This window comes from Myotis davidii, unplaced genomic scaffold (genome assembly GCF_000327345.1).
Source record: "Myotis davidii unplaced genomic scaffold, ASM32734v1 scaffold362, whole genome shotgun sequence".
Classification (NCBI taxonomy): Eukaryota; Metazoa; Chordata; class Mammalia; order Chiroptera; family Vespertilionidae; genus Myotis; species Myotis davidii.
The window spans coordinates 122,991-141,969 of NW_006297152.1; the positions used below are offsets into that span (position 1 = coordinate 122,991).

Below are 18,979 nucleotides of genomic sequence, written 5' to 3' on the forward strand. Positions count from 1 at the left end.
TTTCATTACGAGTCATAACAGTGCAAAATTACAGTTATGAAGTAGCAACGAAAATAATTTTATGGTTGGGGGTCACCACAACATGAGGAACCGTATTAAAGGGTCGAGGCATAGGGTTGAGAACTACTGGTCTAACCCCTTCTCTCTTCCTGTTCTCTTCCTTCTATAGTCCCTCCCTGTCTAATTCTGTCAAAGCCGCCTCTGGTGGGTACCAGGTTTCTTGACTTGATCCTTTATCTACCTGGCCAGTTGCTTTGTTAGTTGGATCTCTGTTGGTGATGGAAGAAAATTAGCAGTGGGTGGGTGGTCAGCAGCTCGGCCCGAGCTGGACCACTCGCCAGCTTTGGTCTTGGGCAAGTCATTACCTTCCTGGACCTCATTTTACTTAATTACAAATAAAGACGTGACCTAGATGACTCTAATATTAGGTGTTCTGTTTCATTAGATAGAGTCCATGATTTCTTCCTTTTTCAAATGGCTGGGCATGGAGCAGGGTTAGTGACTCCAAGTGTCACCCATCCTGGAAAGGAGGAAGTACATAGCCAGGACACCACAGAAACCAGAAATGGTTTCATTAGTGAGAACTAGTTATTTCATAAGTACCAGAGGAGACAAGCTGGTGCCAGCAAATAGAGGGGTGGAATTGACCTGGTGTGTGGGGAGCCTGGGGTCAATCAAAGTGCAAAAGAAGCTGTGACTGACCTGAATGTCTTGAGGGTTCCAGTTAATTCCTGATGAACAAGCTGTATTGACAACAGCATTGAGTTCCCTCGAAATGGGGAAAGTGGAATCATAGTAGTACTGGGGACTCAGGATGTGTGTAAACTCACCTTCATGAGTCTCATCTGATCTTCCTGACAGCCCTGAGAGGGAACTCGGGCAGAAGGTATGGGAATCATTTCACAGATGAGGAGACTGAGGCCCTGAAAGCATGAGTGGCTTCTTGGTGGGTACTCAGCTTGTCACTGGGACCATCTGGTCCTGAAGCCCAGCCGTATACCTCCAACCTTCAAGTAGGCTGGGAGAAAAACCAAGCAAGATATGAAGTTAGCAAAAGACCAATGTTGGCTTCTGACTTTAAGATGTTTTATGAACAGTGGGTAGTGGAAAGGTAAAAGTGAAAATTCAACACAGTTGTTTGTAGCTACTAGGAAATAAAATCTAGGAGCTGAATTTCCAGTTAAAGAAATACATGAGTAAAGTTTCACTTTCTTGAAAATGATGAAACCACCAATGATACGACGTGATTTCTGATCAGAGATAACGAAGCAGAAGCAAAATGCAAGTGCTTTGTAGCAAGTGTGGACAATTTTAAGATCAATGTAGAAAGTCAACTCAGAAAATCCCCAAACATATTGTTTTCTTCAATGAGGGGGATATTAAAAGGTCTCAACATTCACGGGAAAAGTTGTCTGAAGATTTTAACTTCGTTTTCCTTGTAGGGACACAGCCTGCGTCTGGGCTGAATCATACCTTAAGAGAACTGAGTAAAGAAGTAACTAGAAAGTATCTCAAAAAAACTAAAAAAAACAACCCTAAGCTTTAGCTGAGTGCAGAGAAAGCCCAAATCTCTACAGATAGAACTACTTTACATTCTGAAAAGCATTTAACATTTTTACAACCCATTTCTGTCCCCAAGTAAGCCCACCCAATGCTTTTCATAAAGACATTCCATACCACCGACATTCTTCACTTTCTTTCATCAGGACTGCTGACTTTACACTAAGAAGGAGGGGGAAAACATTCCCAAACAGCAGACCTCAAGCCTCGAAAGCTCATTAATAAACTTAGTTGTGTGGGGAAATGGAACTACACACAACTGTGTGGAATTCAGACTACCCATGTAGAAGGGAGCCACCTAGTCCTCCAAACAAGGCAAGCCCAGTGGTAGCTTTGAATTCCATCCCTGAACTACTGGATTTTTAATGAAGTTAGAAGGGGAGGGAAAGCATGAATGCATGGGAGAATCTTAAGCCTCTGGCTTTAGAAGGCTGTTTTCTCTGAGTTTATTACCTGCCAGAGACAAGTACCCTCCCAGCATCCTAAGGTTATAGGATTAAGCTAGTAGAACCTCAGTTCAGACTCATGACATGGGCTTTATAGGAGAGTTACATACATTTCCTGGGTTCCTCTGAATAGTCAACGGTGGCATTTGTTGGCCTGGAATTCTTGCCCCCAACAGTATATCTCAGATTGTAAGGGGGAGTTAGGGGTCAGAGTGGTCTATTCAGAAGTGTTTGAGATCAAAGAGAGTGACCAGCCACCCTCCTACCTGAATCTCACAGAGTGTCTGTCAGAGAGCCAGCCCTGTGCCTGAGAGATCCCTGGAGGCCCAGTAAAAGCATACCCCCTAGTTGTATTATGTTCCCAAGGCAAATTCATGTATTATTATTTCCTCAACTCCTTGTACAATTCGATGAGAAAATAGGACGATTGTTATTAGCTTTCTTTTATATAGGTTAAGGAAGGGCATTGGGAGTTAGGATGACATCTGAGTAAGTGAGCCTTAAATCTTGATCTTCTGACCCCAATCTAGGAATTTTGTAGATAAAAGGGCTGCTTATATGTATGCCAAAACGGGGGCAGCAGCCTGAGTGTGTACCCTGACATAGAAAGATCAGCAAATTCATTACCTAGGGTTCAAGTTTCCCCTGTGGCTCTTTCCTCCAGCAATTTTGTTCCGGGACCCCCACCACCCCTATGCCTACTCCCACCCCCATGAAAAATTTGCTCTGGTTTTTTGTTTTTGCAATGTGGAATGATATTCTATATATTAAGGACATGAGTTTTGGAACCAAACCAAATTCCAAATCCTGATGCTGCCTCACACTGACTTTAGGCAAATGATTTAGCTTGTATAAATCTCAGTTACTCCATCTATAAAATGGTGCTAGGACCTAATTCAACTAGGTTCTCATGAGGATTAAATGAGATAAATCACATTAGGTTTCTGGTGTGAAGGAGGCACTCATTAAATGTTAGCAATTTTGTTGATGGGCTTCCTGTCTGGTTGGACTTGTCTTAAGGACGACAGATCCCCAGATTGAGAAGAACTCTCCAGGGAGCCCCTAACTAGATAATCCCCACCCTCATCGCCCCTGGACAACTGACTGCCTAGACAAGGGGAACAGGAACAGCCAGTGATGGAGGAAGTATATGGCGGGAAGAAATTTATGGGGACCATGGAACTGTTACTGTTTCTACCCTTTCTTTTCCTATTAGAGGCCCGGTGCATGGGGTCCCTCGGCCTGGCCCGTGGGGATCAACCAGCTCTCTGACATCCCCTGAGGGGTCTGGATTGTGAGAGGGTACAGGCCAGGCTGAGGGATCCCACCAGTGCATGATCAGAGCCAGGGAGGGACTGCAGGAGAGTTCCAGGGTGTGTCCGGCCCATCTCACCCAGTCCCAATAGGCTGGACCTCAGCAGCAAGCTAACCTACTGGTCAGAATCTGCCCCCTGGTGGTCAGTGCGCATCATAGCAACTGGTCAAACAAACAGTTGGACACTTAGCATATTAGGCTTTTATTACTAGTATATAGGATTGTCTTTTTGGATTCCTTGGGCTGTAGAATGATAGAGGTATACAGGACCTCAGAAGCCATTTGCTTTGACCACCCCTTCCTGATTTCATGTATTTAGTCAGGCAGTCTTCAGTGGTCAGCAAGCACTGGGAGCAGCCAGGGCCAGGCACTGTGCCAGGCTCTGGGATAGAGTGACAGCAGAGACTCAGTGCCCATGCTGTAGGAACTCTCAGTAATGTGCTGGGTGAAGACGGGCTCAGAGATCTCAGGTCACACTGCCCCTTAGCACCAGAGATAGTGCCCCGGGTCCCCTTTGACCCCCAGACCAAGGCTCTGCACAGACACCACAGGGCTGACCAAGACCTCCGGACAAGGTCCAAATTCTTAGCTCCTTACTTTATTCTGAGGTCGTTGCTTCATTAAGCTTAACTTTACAAAGGGGCTACTATTGGTCCCTTGTGATCTGAAACCCTAGTCCCCAGCTCCTGCCAAGGACTGGCGCAAAGAAACTCGCCTGCCACAGTTACCATCCTCATGCTCATTTATGTGGATCTAACTTCCTGAGGGAGGATTGTCAGAGATAGATTTGCTACATTCAGGGTCCCCCACGCCTTTCTTTACTTCCACTTATTGACAACTTCAACTTGATTTCAGATGCCAAGTTTCTTTTTTCAAAAAGAGACTAGAAATGAGGTTACATAATAGTTTCATTTTTTTTAAATGCTCTTCCTCTTTCAGTATTGTTTGAGGCTACATTTGCATGTATGCACACCAGCCAACACTAATACTTTTGAGAATTCGAAACGCCAACCCTGATCAACTTCAGTGAGGCATTTTATCCACATCACTGAGCTGTGTATTTTAAGAACCTGTTTTACTCAAGCTGAGGATGGCATGAAATGAAAACAAAACAAGCCTGAGGGCTTATGGGACTTTCCCTGGGGGTGGGACTTGGGTTGGAGGTCGCAGGTGTGGTGGGAGTTGGCCCCATGCCCCCAATCCCTGAAGTAGTTTGGGTTTCGATGTGTCTTTCAGCAAAATGATGCTTCAACACCCAGGCCAGGTCTCTGCCTCGGAAGTCAGTGCCACTGCCATCGTCCCCTGCCTGTCCCCTCCTGGGTCACTGGTGTTTGAGGATTTTGCTAACCTGACACCCTTTGTCAAGGAAGAGCTGAGGTTTGCCATCCAGAACAAGCACCTCTGCCACCGGATGTCCTCTGCACTGGAGTCGGTCACTGTCAGCAGCAGACCCTTTGAGATGGCAGTCACGAAAGCCCAGGTAGGTGTCTGTTCTTTCAGCATGTGTTTTTCCTACACCTGCACACCTACCACATGCCAGGTGTGCTATGCAGGGGGCTGCAGCGTGAAAAACACAAACTACTACCCTCAGGGAGCTTATTTTCTGCTGGGAGGAGACAGGTAATACACAAAAGAAGTAAATGCATAATATGTGAGACTGAGCAAAGGAGAAAAATAAAGCATCAAAGGGGGACTGAGAGTGGTCCCCCTGGCTGTCATGTTGAGAACGGGCAGTAGAAACAAGGGCAGAAGCAGAATACAGAAATGAGACTGTTGCAGTAATCCGGGCAAACCAAGGCGGGTCTGCATCAGTATGGAAGCAGGAGGTGTGGAGAAGTGGTCGCGTCTGGGTCTGTCTGGAAGGTAAAGCTGATAGGCTGGCAGATTGGTTTTCTCTGAGTTTATGAAACCAGCCAAGTGGAGGGCTCCAGGGTGGCTCCAAAACTTCTGGTCTAACTGTAAGGATGGCACATCTATGTGCTGCTGAAATTGGGGCATTGGGCAAGAACAGGATTCCATCCTATTGGACGCCCCGGGGAGGAGGCAGTTTGATACGTGGGATAGGAGTTCAGGGGAGAATCCGGGCTAGAGGTGCGGAGTTAGAAGCCACCAGCATATGGATGTTATTTAAAGTCATGGTCCTGTGTGAGCTCACCTTCTGTGTCCAATCATTCTAAAAAAGCACCAAGTGTATTTAATTCCATCATACAAGGACCCAGGTGGCCAGACTATGGAGCAAGGACCCCCAGCCATGCCCACAACTGTGTGTAATGCTCACAGCCAGATTTTGCTCCAAGTTCACTTCTGTCCCTCAGACTTGCACTGCTCGCCAATCAGCGACCTTTTACAAGACACCAGGAGTAACAGACATGGTGAGAAGTCTCAGAGGTGATTGCTGGCGATGTTATGGTGGCTCAAGAACTCAGAGCTGAGGTCTTGGATGTTTTGTTGGCCTTCCTCATGGGCATAAGATGGGAGTGTTTGGGGCTTAACTGGCATGAACACTGCCTTTGGACCTGGAGTCGTGGAACTGGCCAAAAAGGAACTGAGTTTTAAAGGAAGTTGGTTAAGAATCTTTATGATTCTATAAAAGGGGCGGTGATTCTATAAATAAGGGCTTTATGAATCTATATAAGGGTGAATGAAATGACAGGTTTTTAAGGGTCTAACAAAAGACCTGGCTGATAGTTCAGTGACTGGTAGAGGGGACTACTGTATGATGCTATCATTAGGGGCACTGGCTGGGCCCTCATTAACCTGAGGGGCTGTCATTGGTACCCAGCCCAATAGTGGACAGTGCTGGTTGGATATTGTGACACACAAGGGAATATTTATTTTAACTTTTTAATTAAATATCTTGAGATAACAGTGCCATGGAAGTAGTAGGACCACCATAGAAAGGAGAGCATTCTGAAGGATATTTTGAGGGTCTCCAAAGGAAGAGGTAGGCAGCCTGCTTTGTGGAAAAACTCCTTAGAGCCACCCCACCCATCTGTGATTCTGTGTTCCTCAAGTGATCTTCTGACCTTAGGCTAGTATAATAAGTAGGTTTTCCTACTGGGAGGAAAATGTACCAACTGACCTATTGAATATTCTGGTCCCCTTGGCTGCTGTAATCCTCAACGTAAAATAAGACACTGAGCCTCTGAAACCCATAGGCATCCCGTGCATCTGGGCAGCATGAGCCTGTTCCCCAGTCCCAGCCACTTCTGGGGAGGCCACATGGTGCAATGAGGCAGTTGTGACCTGGAGACGACACAGGACAAGGAACCAAAGGCCTGGAGAACATCAGGGTTTTGTAGCCTACTGATCTGCTGACCATGAGCTGGTGATTCCCAGGTCTCCCTGGGCATGTAACTACATGAATAGATCAGTATTTATATGTTGGTTGAACTTGTTTCCATGTTAAACTGATAGGACTGAGCTAAATGGCCTCTGGAAAGGCTTTTTCAACTCTGACAGTGTGACTCTGAGATGTGCTCTCCTTTCAAGTACTTCCTCACATGAGAAAACCCTGAGTCCTCCCCCACCTACCCAAAAATGTCTGTAGGAAATGTCAAGGAAAAAATGTCAAAGGCAATACTAGAATTGCTGAGTTGTTGAGGAAGACGTAGATGGTGAGGTTAATAATAACTAAAGCTTACATGGCACTGATCATAAGCTATACACTGTGCAAAGCATTTATGTTTACTAATTTGACCCTCATCATAAGATTATTGATCCTGTTTTACAAATGAGGAAACTGAGGCTCAGAAGAACATGATAACTTACCCGAGGTCTCACAGATAATAGGTAGTCAAGCTGGGATTCAAGGCAATTTAGTCTAAACCTAAGTGTCTGCCAGTGTGGTTCTGGGATCCAGGATATGAAAGGTAGAATTTCTCTCACAATATTTCCCCCTTGGGCATTGTTTCTCTAAACTGCAAGGCCTTCCATCTCAGTACAAACAAAGTCAAGTTTCCTCTAATCCAAATGACTAGTAATAAGTCAGATGTGATGCAAGTATGGCTGCCAGGATTTCTTTGGTTTGAGGTGTGGCTCCCACACCCTTTCCCACTGTCCAGAGCAGTGACAAGTGACAAGACAAGGTCTGCCATTAGCACCCTAAAAAACCATTACCCACTCAGCCCACCGTGATGTTTCCCCCAGCAGGACTCTGGTCTTGAAGCCAGGTCCAGCAGCCAGACTTTGCTGATTCCTCATCAGTCCTCAGACAAAGTCAGGATCATAGTGAACTTCCAGAGCACCAGATCCTAAAACAGGATAGGGTTTTTTTTTTTCTCTGAGGAGCCCCAGGGCTGGCTCAGGGGGAAGCACAAGGGAAGGTTAAATCAATGGATGGTTCTAGTTTGCCACCCATTGGTGGCACCAAGCCATGGGCTGATAATGCCACATTGGTTGGGACTGTGCTTGGGTTTCTCTTCTCTAGGAGCCCCAAGGGCATCTCCTGAATTCAGGAAGGAGGTGCTTTGATGCTCCAGGTGAAGATAGAGATGAATGGCTGCCCTTGGGTCTTGAATCAAAGTAACGGGGCGGGGGTGGGGGTGGGGGTGGAGAGAACAAGGTGGCCAGGTTACCTAAGTCATTCCTGGTTCTAGGGGAAAGGACATAGTTACCAAACAGAATCTGTTTCCTGTTCTAAAGCATTACTGTTATTACCACTTGCTATCCATTTGGATATCAAACTCCTATTTCAAAATCCAAATACATTTTTAAAATAAGCTACATTTTGATTTACCAATATTGACAATATAATTTTAACTAACAGCTTTTTGATTTTCATTATTCATTCTTAAGGGTGAATAATGTATGTGTGTGGTGGGGTTTTGTGTAAGTCCGAGGCTTGCCATTATGGCTGCCCTGGGTTGCCAGTTTGTGCTGGCAATAAAAGGCAGTGTATTTGAGATGGGTCTCATTTCTTGCCTCCCATTAAGCAGGTGCCTCTTGGATTTTACAGGTAGCCCCTGAAGAAGATGAAAGGAAAAAGAGGCGACGGGAAAGAAATAAGATTGCAGCCGCCAAGTGCCGAAACAAGAAGAAGGAGAAGACAGAGTGTCTGCAGAAAGTGAGTGTCTTCTTGCTTTGCCCTAACCTCCTGCTCATGCCTGTCACCCACCGACCTCATGTCAGGATCTGAAGGGGAGTTAAGAAGCCTCCTACCCAGAAGTGTTTACCCAAGAAGGGTGTTGTAGCTGGAAGCAGAAATGCCAGTGGCTGAATGAGGAGTTAGCAAAGCTGTTAGCACAATGAATGGGACTCTGAATGTATGAAAGCAGGTGTGTGAATTAAAAACCACAGCAGCCGCTGCCAGTCCCTACATGTCCAGCAGTTCCCAGGCTGCAGGATATGTCAGCCCAAAGAGGCTTCACTCGCCCGTTCTCCTGAGAAAAGGGAGCTGCCAGCTCTCATTTGGCTCACTATGAAACGCCTTTAATTAATCTCTTCAAAACAAGTTATTTCCTTAATCCACAAGCAGTGATTAAACTTTCCTGGTGTTCCTGGGTCATTCTTAACTCTGCAGCCCTTCTCCTTGGCTCACCCAATAAATAGGCTTTTAGCTTCTGGCTGCATCCAGCCAGCTCCCCTTCTTACAGGGAACGGCATCTGTGGCAGGCTGGGCAGCTCATGCTGTAGTCTTTCCAGTTTATGTCCCCCAAGTATGGACAGGCCAGGGCAGAGTCATCACCCAGATTCCACAGGTGCCCAAGGGACCCTGATTGCTTTAGGGAGTCAGTGAAACTAAGACAATTTGTGTGTTGCCATGTACATTCTTTCTGGGGAGATGAGCTTCTCAGTGAATGAGTGACTCAGAAGACAAAGCACCATAAGCCCAGATTTCGCTCCAGCCCCCAAAGCCCTTGTAGGTCCAGAAGACCTGCACATGGGCTATTGGACTCATCAGAGGAGACCTCTGAACCATTGATTCCACTGCAGCCTCATTACTATTAGAGTCACAGCCTGCCTCAACCTTGAGTGGGAACTCAAGGGCATCGCTAAAGAAGCCTCTAAGTGCTAAGGCTTCTCCAGAGTCTGGATTCTCCCAAACCTAAGTCTGCTGCTCCGGCTTCGTGGGGCACTGTAGCAGGGAGCCATGGCGTTGCCTCTGCAGGCCATTTCCAACTAGATGAGACCCCACATGTCCCAGATGCTACCTTATCACCCAGGGGCCACTCCCTGGCCACCCACTCCTTGCTGTACCTTGGCTCAATTCCTAATAACTCTGTTGCTTGTCTCTCAGGAGTCGGAGAAACTGGAGAGTGTAAATGCTGAACTGAAAGCCCAAATTGAGGAGCTCAAGAATGAGAAGCAGCATTTGATATACATGCTGAACCTCCATCGGCCCACGTGTATTGTCCGGGCTCAGAATGGGCGGACTCCAGAAGATGAGAGAAACCTTTTTATCCAACAGATAAAAGAAGGAACATTGCAGAGCTAAGCAGTTGTGGTTATGGGGGCAACTGGGGACTCCTCATTGCATCCTCCTTTTACATCCAAACCCCTGCAGCCATTGAGATCTGACTTCCTCTCAAATCCCAGCAGCAAAGAACTGTGGAGGCAGGATGGCTCGGTGTCTCAGCTGGGCCTCTCCACTCTGCCCCAGAGCGGACTTCGGACCAGAGCAAGGGCATTTTTGCCTCAACTCCAGGATTTAGGCCTTAACATACCAGCCATTCTTGGATTCTCCAGATGACCCCTGGTTAGTGTCCTGCCCACCTTTCATCTGGATTCTACAAAAAACAGGAACTCCCACCGTTAGGATTCATGCAGAAGTGTCTGTACCTTGGGTGGGTGGGTGGGTGGGGCCACCTCCTCCCTTGCCACTCCCACAGTCACTAGTAGGGGACATGGAGTGAGAATGGCTTTTAGCAAAGTTGTGCAATGGCCAGGCTTGTGCTTCTAGCCAATATGCTGTTATGTACAGAAATTACTGTGTGCAAGGCGTTTGTTTCATAACTAAGCATTGTGCTCTCCTGATGTGTGCTCTGACAACACTGGTATGACTTGTTCGAGACTTTTCTCAGATCTAGTGTCTGAGAGTTTGAGGGACTACTATCATGTGGAGTGTCTTACAAAATGTTCAGGTGGCTGAAAGAGCTTGTCAGCCCAGGAGAACAGAATTTTGCCAGCCAGCAGTGCTGTTTTGTGCCAACAGAGCAGGCCTCCTTTCCCTTGGCACTCAGGCATTAGTGCAAAATTCCTGGGCAAGACTGCAGGCCCTCTGTCCCAGGAAGAAAGCAGAAAGTCCGCCTTCCAAAGGTTAGGACTCTGCTCAGTGGTTTATGTCAGGAGTTATTCCTAGGCCAGTAAGAGCCAAAGAATATTCCATTTTCCTTTACTTGCAGTTGAAAACCACATTCAGTAGAGGTGCGTTTGAAGCTAGGTGATGCCTAGGCGTTCGCATTATTGAATGTGAATGGCATTGTTTTTGTCATGCAGATGTTTATAGAAATCTGGCCCAGAGCATGTACAGCTGTGAGAGGTCATTCACACTGGCACGAGAACTCTGGTCTGTTTAAATTCTGATGTTTCTGTGAAATTCTCAGAGTGTTTAATCCTACTCAATAGTATCATTACAATTTTCTGTAAGAAAAAATATATTACTTATTTATCCTAGTATTCCTGTCAATATAATAAATATTGAAACAAATATATGGTAAACTTAAGTGTTGTGCTGGTTTTTGTGATTTAAAATCAGTTGGTTTTTGAAGTCTAATCATTTTCCTCTCCTTCGGGGGTGGTGGGGATGGGGTGGTTATTTAACCTTAAATACTTTCTAAGTGTCCCTTTGTTCTTTGGAGTGCCACTAGCTGGTATAGTTGACTCTCAATCCTGTTCCCCGGTCTGTGGCATCTGATGCTCAATTTCTCATTAACAAACCCTGGAACACAGCACCAACCATATCCCTTAGACCAATGGACAGCAAACTCATTAGTCAACAGAGCCAAATGTCAACGGTACAACAATTGAAATTTCTTTTGAGAGCCAAATTTTTTTTAAACTTAAACTATATAGTTAGGTACATTGTTATTAACTTAATTAGGGTACTCCTAAGGCTTAGGAAGAGCCGCACTCAAGGGGGCAAAGAGCCACATGTGGCTCGTGAGCCGCAGTTTGCCGACCATGGCCTTAGACCAACTATTTGGTGTTATGATAGATTTTGTTATAAAATCTGAATTGCTAAATACCTCAACTATCAGTTTCTCTGAAAGTACAAAAGCCTAAAACATACACCGGTTGTTCAACTTGAGCCATGGACACCTTTCCATTCAGCCACAGAACTTCTCTTGAAGTATTCACTTGAATTGCATTCATTATAATGTCCAGATGTGTGTCTCATTATTGCAAATATGTATTTCAAATATCCAGAAAAAAATGAGGGGAGAATGAGTGTTATGCAAAGTGCAAAGGTCCAAGTCCCAGAAAAACTCAGTGTATTGTTTGTGGATTCTAAAGAAATTACCCAGAAGGACTGGCTATGAATGACACGGGTTTATTAGGACTTCCTTGCGTACAGACCAGTGAAGTTTACTGCCGCACCAGCTGCCACTGGTGAGGTTGCCCACTAAGTCCCATCTGGCCTGTGGATGGGCCACCCCAGGGGCAGCCAGCCAGTGCTATTGTTTAGTCCTCACCTAGACTTTCCCAACACAAGGTTTCATAAAGTACAGAGAGAAAAACGGCATTTGGGGGAGGGGACATGCTTGTATGAGCTCAAAACACTCGCTGTTTACAGTCCTGGCTCACATCTAGAAGCAGTTTCTCTTTGGCTTTTCTTAGACCAAGTTGCTGGCCAGGTTCCCAAGGTCTCACAGAAGGCCTTCACTCTATTTCCCACAGGGCAGGGGGGAGGAAGGGGAGTTGGAGCATGGGAAGGGGACCATGTTCCCAATTACCATACAATGGGGAAGAAGAAAGGGAGAATAATTTTATATGGGATAGGGGTGATAATTCAAAGAAAACTATTCTATCTAATTTTGGGAATCTCTGAGACACAGGATTCCTTAGGTCTGGGACAGAACCAAGCTCCCTTGCTCTCTGCCTATGCACATATGTAACACTTGCAGGCTAGAAATGAAAACTGGCTACTCTGCTACCAATGCTGTTCTTCATTAAATGTTAAGATTCGTGCCCAGGGATGCTGCTGTTCCTTTGAACATGTCTATGGTTCTCTACACTATCACCTGTGACACAAGTGTCCTACTTTGGCTGCTTTAATTGCACATCAGGGGTTGTTCCTAATCTGTAAAGAGCCAGCTGGTGGAAGTGCCATTCACCCTTCTTTTAAAATAAGATAATCTTTCCCTTATCCTGGTGAAGAGGGGGAAATTCCTTGCATTTACCCTCTGGTTGTGGGTATAGGTGCCACCAATCAGCTGTTATGAAACTCAAGACAATTTTTAGGCTGCCATGGACAATGGATTGGAGAGGAAGGAAGGGGTTGGTAGCTATGGCAGGAAAAATTGATCTGAGAAATGCACTATATATGGTTAATAAAACTAAGTTCTCCTTGCCCTAACTGGGTTGGCTCAGTGGATAGAGTGTCAGCCTGTGGACTTAAGGGTCCCAGGTTCGATTCCGGTCAAGGGCATGTACCTTGGTTGCGAGCACATTCCCAATAGGGGGTGTGCAGGAGGCAGCTGATCGATGTTTCTAACTCTATCCCTCTCCCTTCCTCTCTGCAAAAAATCAATAAAAAATATATATATATTTTAAAAAACTAAGTTCTTCAAAAAATGCATTAAAAATATTTTTTCTGTAGCCAACTTTATGTTTCAATACTTTAATAATAATAAAGGATGAATATGTATTGACCATTAAGTCATTTAGTTCATCTTGTTTCACATTCCATGGAGATGGAAAGTTGCGGGGGGTGTATCTGGGAGAATAAACTTGGACGGGACCTCTGCCAGAATGACAATGTCTTCCATTGGGCTGCCTCAGTGGTGACATCACACTCAGAGGTCGTGGGAAGCCCACCCTCCCTCCTCTCTCCTGCTCGCATCCTACCCCCTTGCCTTCCTCTGAGATCTGGTCTGGCACCTGTTTTGAAGTAAAGAGCTTTAAAGCATTCTAGCCCAAGACAGGGGTTCTGGAATTGAAACTTTCACTTTTTGCCAAGAACTAAAATGCTGTTCTTTCCTCCCCATGGGCTTTTAACAAACCCTTGAAACCCAAACCCAAACCAAGTTTTCTCCTCTCTTCCCCATCCCATACTATTTCATTGTGTTCAAGCAGTTTCTCTATGGAGTGAGCAGTGTTAACACGAATCTGCCTGAGATAAAGCCTCAGAGGTGGCCAGGTTTACCCATTGAGCATCCTTCTGCTTTCTCGTGGTGGCTCTAACCCCAGAAGCTTCTCTCTTTGTCTGATCAAATCTGCTCTCAGGAAGGAATTCACACTGAGGCGTAAAGGGCCAGATGAGGACTAATACCAATAAGTGCTAACATTTATTGAGACAGTACGCTCAACATTTTATATGCATTTTCTCATTTAATCCTCCCAGCAACTGTTATTACTCCCATTTTACAGATGAAGTAGAGAGGTGAGTAGCTTGCTCAAGGTCACAGAGTTGACCTTTCTAAAGCTGAAACAATGTTTTTTAACAGGGTTCTGAGAAGGTGTGTGTGTGTGTGAGAGAGAGAGAGAGAGAGAGAGATTAAAATACACATTATGTACAATTTACCAGTGTAACCATTTTAAAGTGTGCAACTCAGTGGCATTCAGTACATTCACAATACTGTGTAACCATCACCACTAGTTCCAGAATTTTTATCACCCCAAAGGATATCCTGTATCTATTAAGCAGTCACCCCTCCTTTCAGTCCTAGGCAACCAATAACCTATTATCTGTCTCTATGGATTTACCTCTTCTGGATATTTCATAGAAATGGAATCATATAATATGTGGCCTTTCATATCTGGCTTCTTTCACTTAGCATAGTGTTTTCAAGGTTCATCCACTTTGTAGCATCTATCAGTATCTTGTTCTGAATATTCTTGTTCTGAATTCAGTATCTTGTGGCTGAATAATATTCGACTGTGTGGATAGACCAAATTTTGTTTATCCACTCCTCTGGTGATGCACAGGAAGATAGTCTGTATCCTAAGGAATGAATCTCTAAGGTCGGAGATAAGAGGGTTGGGAACAGGGGTCTTTCTCAGAACTTTCAAGTAACAATTAGAAATCACTTATTCTGTGACTAGCTCTTTGGGAGCGCAATAGGCAGGATAATGGTACATGCTCTCCGGAGGTGTCAATGCTCCCAACCACTTCTGGCTGGTAGGGAGGTTCTGCAGGAGGGCTTTTGGCAGGCTCCTGGAGTTGAAGCTTACAAAGGCTGTTTCTATAAACTTAATGGAGGGAAAGAAATGAGGTAGCCCCTAGATTATTTATTATTATTATTTTTAATCCTCACCTGAGGTCACATTTATATTGATTTTAGAAAGAGAGGAGAGAGGAGAGAGAGAAAAAAACATCAATGCGAGAAACATCAATGTGAGAGAGAAACATCTATTGGTTACCTCCTGTAGGTACCCCAACCAGGGAGTGAGCCCACAGCCTGGGTATATGCCCTGACTGGGAATTGAACCTGCAACCTTTCGGTGTACAGGATAACCCTCCAACCAAGTGAGCCACACTGGCCAGGGCGGCCCACTGGAAAATTTAATTCCCAGCTCAGCCCAACCACTGCCCTGGATTCTCTCCATAATATGCACACATAATAGAATTAACCATGCAACTTCTAATAATGCACAAAATGGGTCTTCTTGGAGGTAGTTAAATCAGTCCACTTTGAAAACATCTGGTCAGCCCAAGCCTCCTTTGTGAGGCAAAGTATTTAGTGGTTCAGAACAAAAACTAGCTAGACCTGCATTCAAATATTGCCTCTACTGCCATTCGTTGTGTGAACTTAGGCAAGTGATACAACCTCAAATTCTTCACCTGTAAAATAGGGGCAGGGGTAGCAACAGCACCAAACCCAATGGATTCTCACCATTCTGTGTGAAGAACATAGCATGGTGCCTAGGGGAAGCAATTCTTAAAGTTATTATTAAAGGTTGTTGTCATCAACATTTACTGAGATTTTATGAAAGGATGGGCTAGGGACCAAGACTGCCAATTCTGGGTTATTTCATTAAATTAAACCTTGAGCTCAAATGGTTCAAATTTATCCCATCACCTTACATTCATACAGATTTTGTCCAGTTTTTATTTTGGAACCCACCTGAGTCCCTGGCAGGGTGAGCCTGTCCTCTGTGGGGTCAATGGGTGTCTGGAGAAATGATAGTGGCCCTGTCCTGAGGGGGTGGCTAGGGGATGAGCACAAAGGGGTAAGAGACAGTGACAGGTCACAAAGGGCAGTGAAGTATAAATATAGCCACACAGGGGGTGTGGGCTGAGAGAGAGGAGTTCATAGCCTCTGGGGAAATAAAAAAAATCAGAGGTGGAGGCGAGGTGAGGTGGAGAGGAAGCTCACTCTACATCTCTATATTCTTGATGAGGTTCAGTCTGGGCTCCAGGCACCCTCTAGCATCCCCACGGCAAGCATCTGTGCCCCATCCCCACCCTGCCTCTGGGAGGGGTCCCTGTGGGTTGGGGTGGGACTGAGAGACCTCCGCAGAGCCATCTTCGAGACCCAGGATCATTACTGCTCCCTCTGCTGCCAACGAGGCCAAGAAAGAGAAGACCCAGGAACCTGCCCCATCAGCACTGCTTGCTGTGATATAACAAAGCCATGAACAGGGAGTCTCCGTTGCCATATTACACGGCCCAGAACAGCTCCAACATGGGCATGTTCAACACCACCATGGGAAAACTGCAGCGCCAACTGCAGAAGGGAGAATATGACATCTTCAAGCACGCACCTATATTTGAGAGCGACTTCATCCAGATCACGAGAAGGGGAGAGGTGGTGGATGTGCACAACCACGTCCGCATTCTGACCATGGGCATTGCGTCCACCAGCCCCATCCTCCCACTCCCAGACGTCATGCTGCTGGCCCGCCCGGCCACCGGCTGGGAAGAGCATACAGGGCGCAGCAGAGTCCCCAAGGGAAAAAGCCGCCAGGCTGCAAAGACCTTGGAGCTCACTAGGCTCCTTCCCTTGAAGTTTGTGCGGATCTCCATTCATGACCGCGAGAAACAACAGCTGCGCCTAAAGTTCGCCACTGGCCGTTCCTGCTACTTGCAGCTGTGTTCCCCTCGGGACGCTTGGGACGACCGCTTTGCTGGCTGGGAAAACCTCGTTCACCTCCTGCAGACACCAATGGACAGTCACAACAGTACCTACACCAACCTTGCCGGGAACATGGCATGCATGCCTGTGGTTGAGGATGAGGACAAGAGCCAGAGAGTGGCCGATCTCCGAGGGTAAGAGGATCAGGACCAGGTCAGCATCAGAAGCCTCCACGTGGTCTCTGAGGTGGCTGGGGCCACTTCTGCAGCTTTTGCTGGGGGGGAGGGTATCCAATATGACTCCTACAGATTCACCGCCATGCCTGATGTAGCCACCCAAAACCCAAAACCTATGGAGCTTGACAAAGTGTCAGTAGCAGGGGTGGCAGCAGGCACCACAGCAGGCGCTCTGAGCATGGCAATAACCACATCTGCTGCCCTTGAACAACTAAGTGCGGCCATAGCAGGGGCAGCCGCCAAGGGTCCAGGGGGGAGCAGCACCAGCATAGCCATTGCAGGTGCTGCCAACATGTCCCCCAAGAGCATTAAGATGGCCTTTGCAGGTGCTGCCAATAAGGTCCCAGGGAGTCCTTCTAACACTAGCCTCTCCCCAAAGACCAGCATGGTTGTTGCAAGGGCAAAGGCAGAGCCGACCAGCAAGACTGTTGGAGAAATAGCTATTGGCCGTACCACACAACCTCTCATCGCAACCTTGCCCAAGGAAAGCAGTGTGAGTGAACAGGCCAGCAGGCAGCAGCGAGTGTCCCCAGCCATGGCTGAAGCCTCCAAGAGCAGAAAGGACTGGAGGGAGCGAAGAGAAAGGAACAAAGATCCCAGGAGTCCCCATCACCTCAGGGCAACTGAAAGCCACCAAAAGCCAGGGGGTGACAAAATCCTTCGAAAACCATCTAGCTGGTTCTTAGCCAGGCAGAGAAATGACAAAAAGGAGCCACGTTTCAGCAGCCCGGGGAGCAGCAGGCCTGTCACCATGCACAGAGTCATCAGCTCTGCTCCCATCACCAACGACTCCAGGACCTCTCACAAACCAGGGAGGAGCTTGTCTACAAGTAACTCAGGTTCCACAACCAAAAGACTCAGCAGTATCAGCTCTTTTTGGAGGAATGTCAAAGCCAATCTTACAATAAAAACAGTGACTTCACCACATGGCAGGGATGTGGACAAGTTGGCTAAGACAATGGGAAGGAACAGCATGGAGAGCATCATAGAGATAGGAGAGAGTGGCCAGGGACTGGAGATGACTGACAGTCCAACATCTGAGATCATGGAGATAGTGACCTTTGAACCCTATTAGTAGGACCCAAAGCAGCAAAGCGGACCAGGGCTCAGGGGAGGATCCCTGGAGAGCCTATTCCAGCTTTCCTTACTGCATTTTAAATAAAGATCATAGGGTCTGAATACAATGCTGCTTTCTGTCTGAATTTCTATGTCCCTTGGTCTAGCAGTGACCTCACAGTATTCACAGTAGATTCTGTGATGTCAACTGTGCTGCAGCCTGAGACCCCCATGTCCAGTCCACAGCAGCACCCCCTCACCCATGCTGGGCAGAGCCAACAGGAGGGCTCTGTCGTGCCTCAACTCCTTTCTGGCCCTGTTCCCAGGGCCATGGCTGAAAGTCCTACAATGGCCTGCGAAGCTCTACCTCCACCATTTCCCTATCCTTTTTATAAACAACTAGAGGCCCGGTGCACAAAAATTTGTGCACTAGGTGGGGGAGTGGGGGGGGCCCTCAGCCCAGCCTATGCCCTCTTGCAGTCTGGGACTCCTCGGAGAATGTCCACTTGCTGGCTTAGGCCCGTCCCCTGTGGGATTGGGCCCAAGCTGGTAGTCAGACATCCTTCTGGCAGCCCAGCAGCTCTCGGGGGATGTCCACTTACCAGCAGGGAGCAGACCTAAGCTGCAGTCGGACATCCTTAGTGCTACTGAGGAGGCAGGAGAGACTCCTGCCACCACTGCTGTGCTGGCAGCCATCAGGCTGGCTTGTGGCTGAGCAGAGCTCCCTCTGTGGGAGCGCACTGACCACCAGGGGACAGCTCCTGCATTGTCTGCCCCCTGGTGGTCAGTGCGTGTCATAGCGACTAGTTGTTCTGCCTTTATTGTCAATTTGCATATTACCCTTTTATTATATAGGATTACTGAGAAGCAAATACACCTTTGAGTAACAAATCACAAAACTATTGAAACTTCCAGCTGGAAGAAACCTTGGACATAATCTAATCATTTTATAGATGAGGAAATAGCTACCTAGAGATCAGGAAATTGACAGATGGCCTGCAGTTTAATAGCAAAGGCAGGAATGGAACTTGAGTCTCTTGACTCCTGAATGAAAACTTCGCTACAATGACTTATTGCTTTCTATGGTAACTAACACATGTTAACACCAGAGACACTGATATATTTTGTTTGACCTGCCAGATGTGTATTAAAAGGTTCTACTGGACTCTCTTAACTCTAAGAAATGTA

The 18,979-nt window shown here is 46.6% G+C and overlaps 2 protein-coding genes across 5 annotated transcripts in view; both read left to right on the forward strand.

Moving 5' to 3' along the window:
* ATF3 (activating transcription factor 3) overlaps positions 1–10,985 on the forward strand; it is a 56,311-nt gene extending 45,326 nt beyond the window's left edge. For all 4 annotated transcript variants that reach the window (XM_015569933.1, XM_006772914.2, XM_015569932.1 and 1 more), the window contains exons 2-4: positions 4,558–4,801; positions 8,279–8,386; positions 9,560–10,985. In XM_015569933.1, coding sequence (XP_015425419.1) covers positions 4,562–4,801; positions 8,279–8,386; positions 9,560–9,757 — 546 coding nt within the window. In that variant the 5' untranslated portion in view covers positions 4,558–4,561 and the 3' untranslated portion in view covers positions 9,758–10,985. The remainder of the gene's footprint in view (positions 1–4,557; positions 4,802–8,278; positions 8,387–9,559) is intronic.
* A 3,921-nt stretch (positions 10,986–14,906) lies between these two features.
* Positions 14,907–17,920, forward strand: FAM71A (family with sequence similarity 71 member A). Its single transcript, XM_006779453.2, has one exon. The coding sequence runs from the start codon at positions 16,059–16,061 to the stop codon at positions 16,695–16,697; it is 639 nt and encodes a 212-aa protein (XP_006779516.2). The 5' UTR covers positions 14,907–16,058; the 3' UTR covers positions 16,698–17,920.
* Positions 17,921–18,979: the final 1,059 nt, after the last annotated feature.

Bases quoted from the DNA above. Each gene is read 5' to 3' on its own strand.
- FAM71A (XM_006779453.2), top strand. From the start codon at position 16,059: ATGAACAGGGAGTCTCCGTTGCCATATTACACGGCCCAGAACAGCTCC.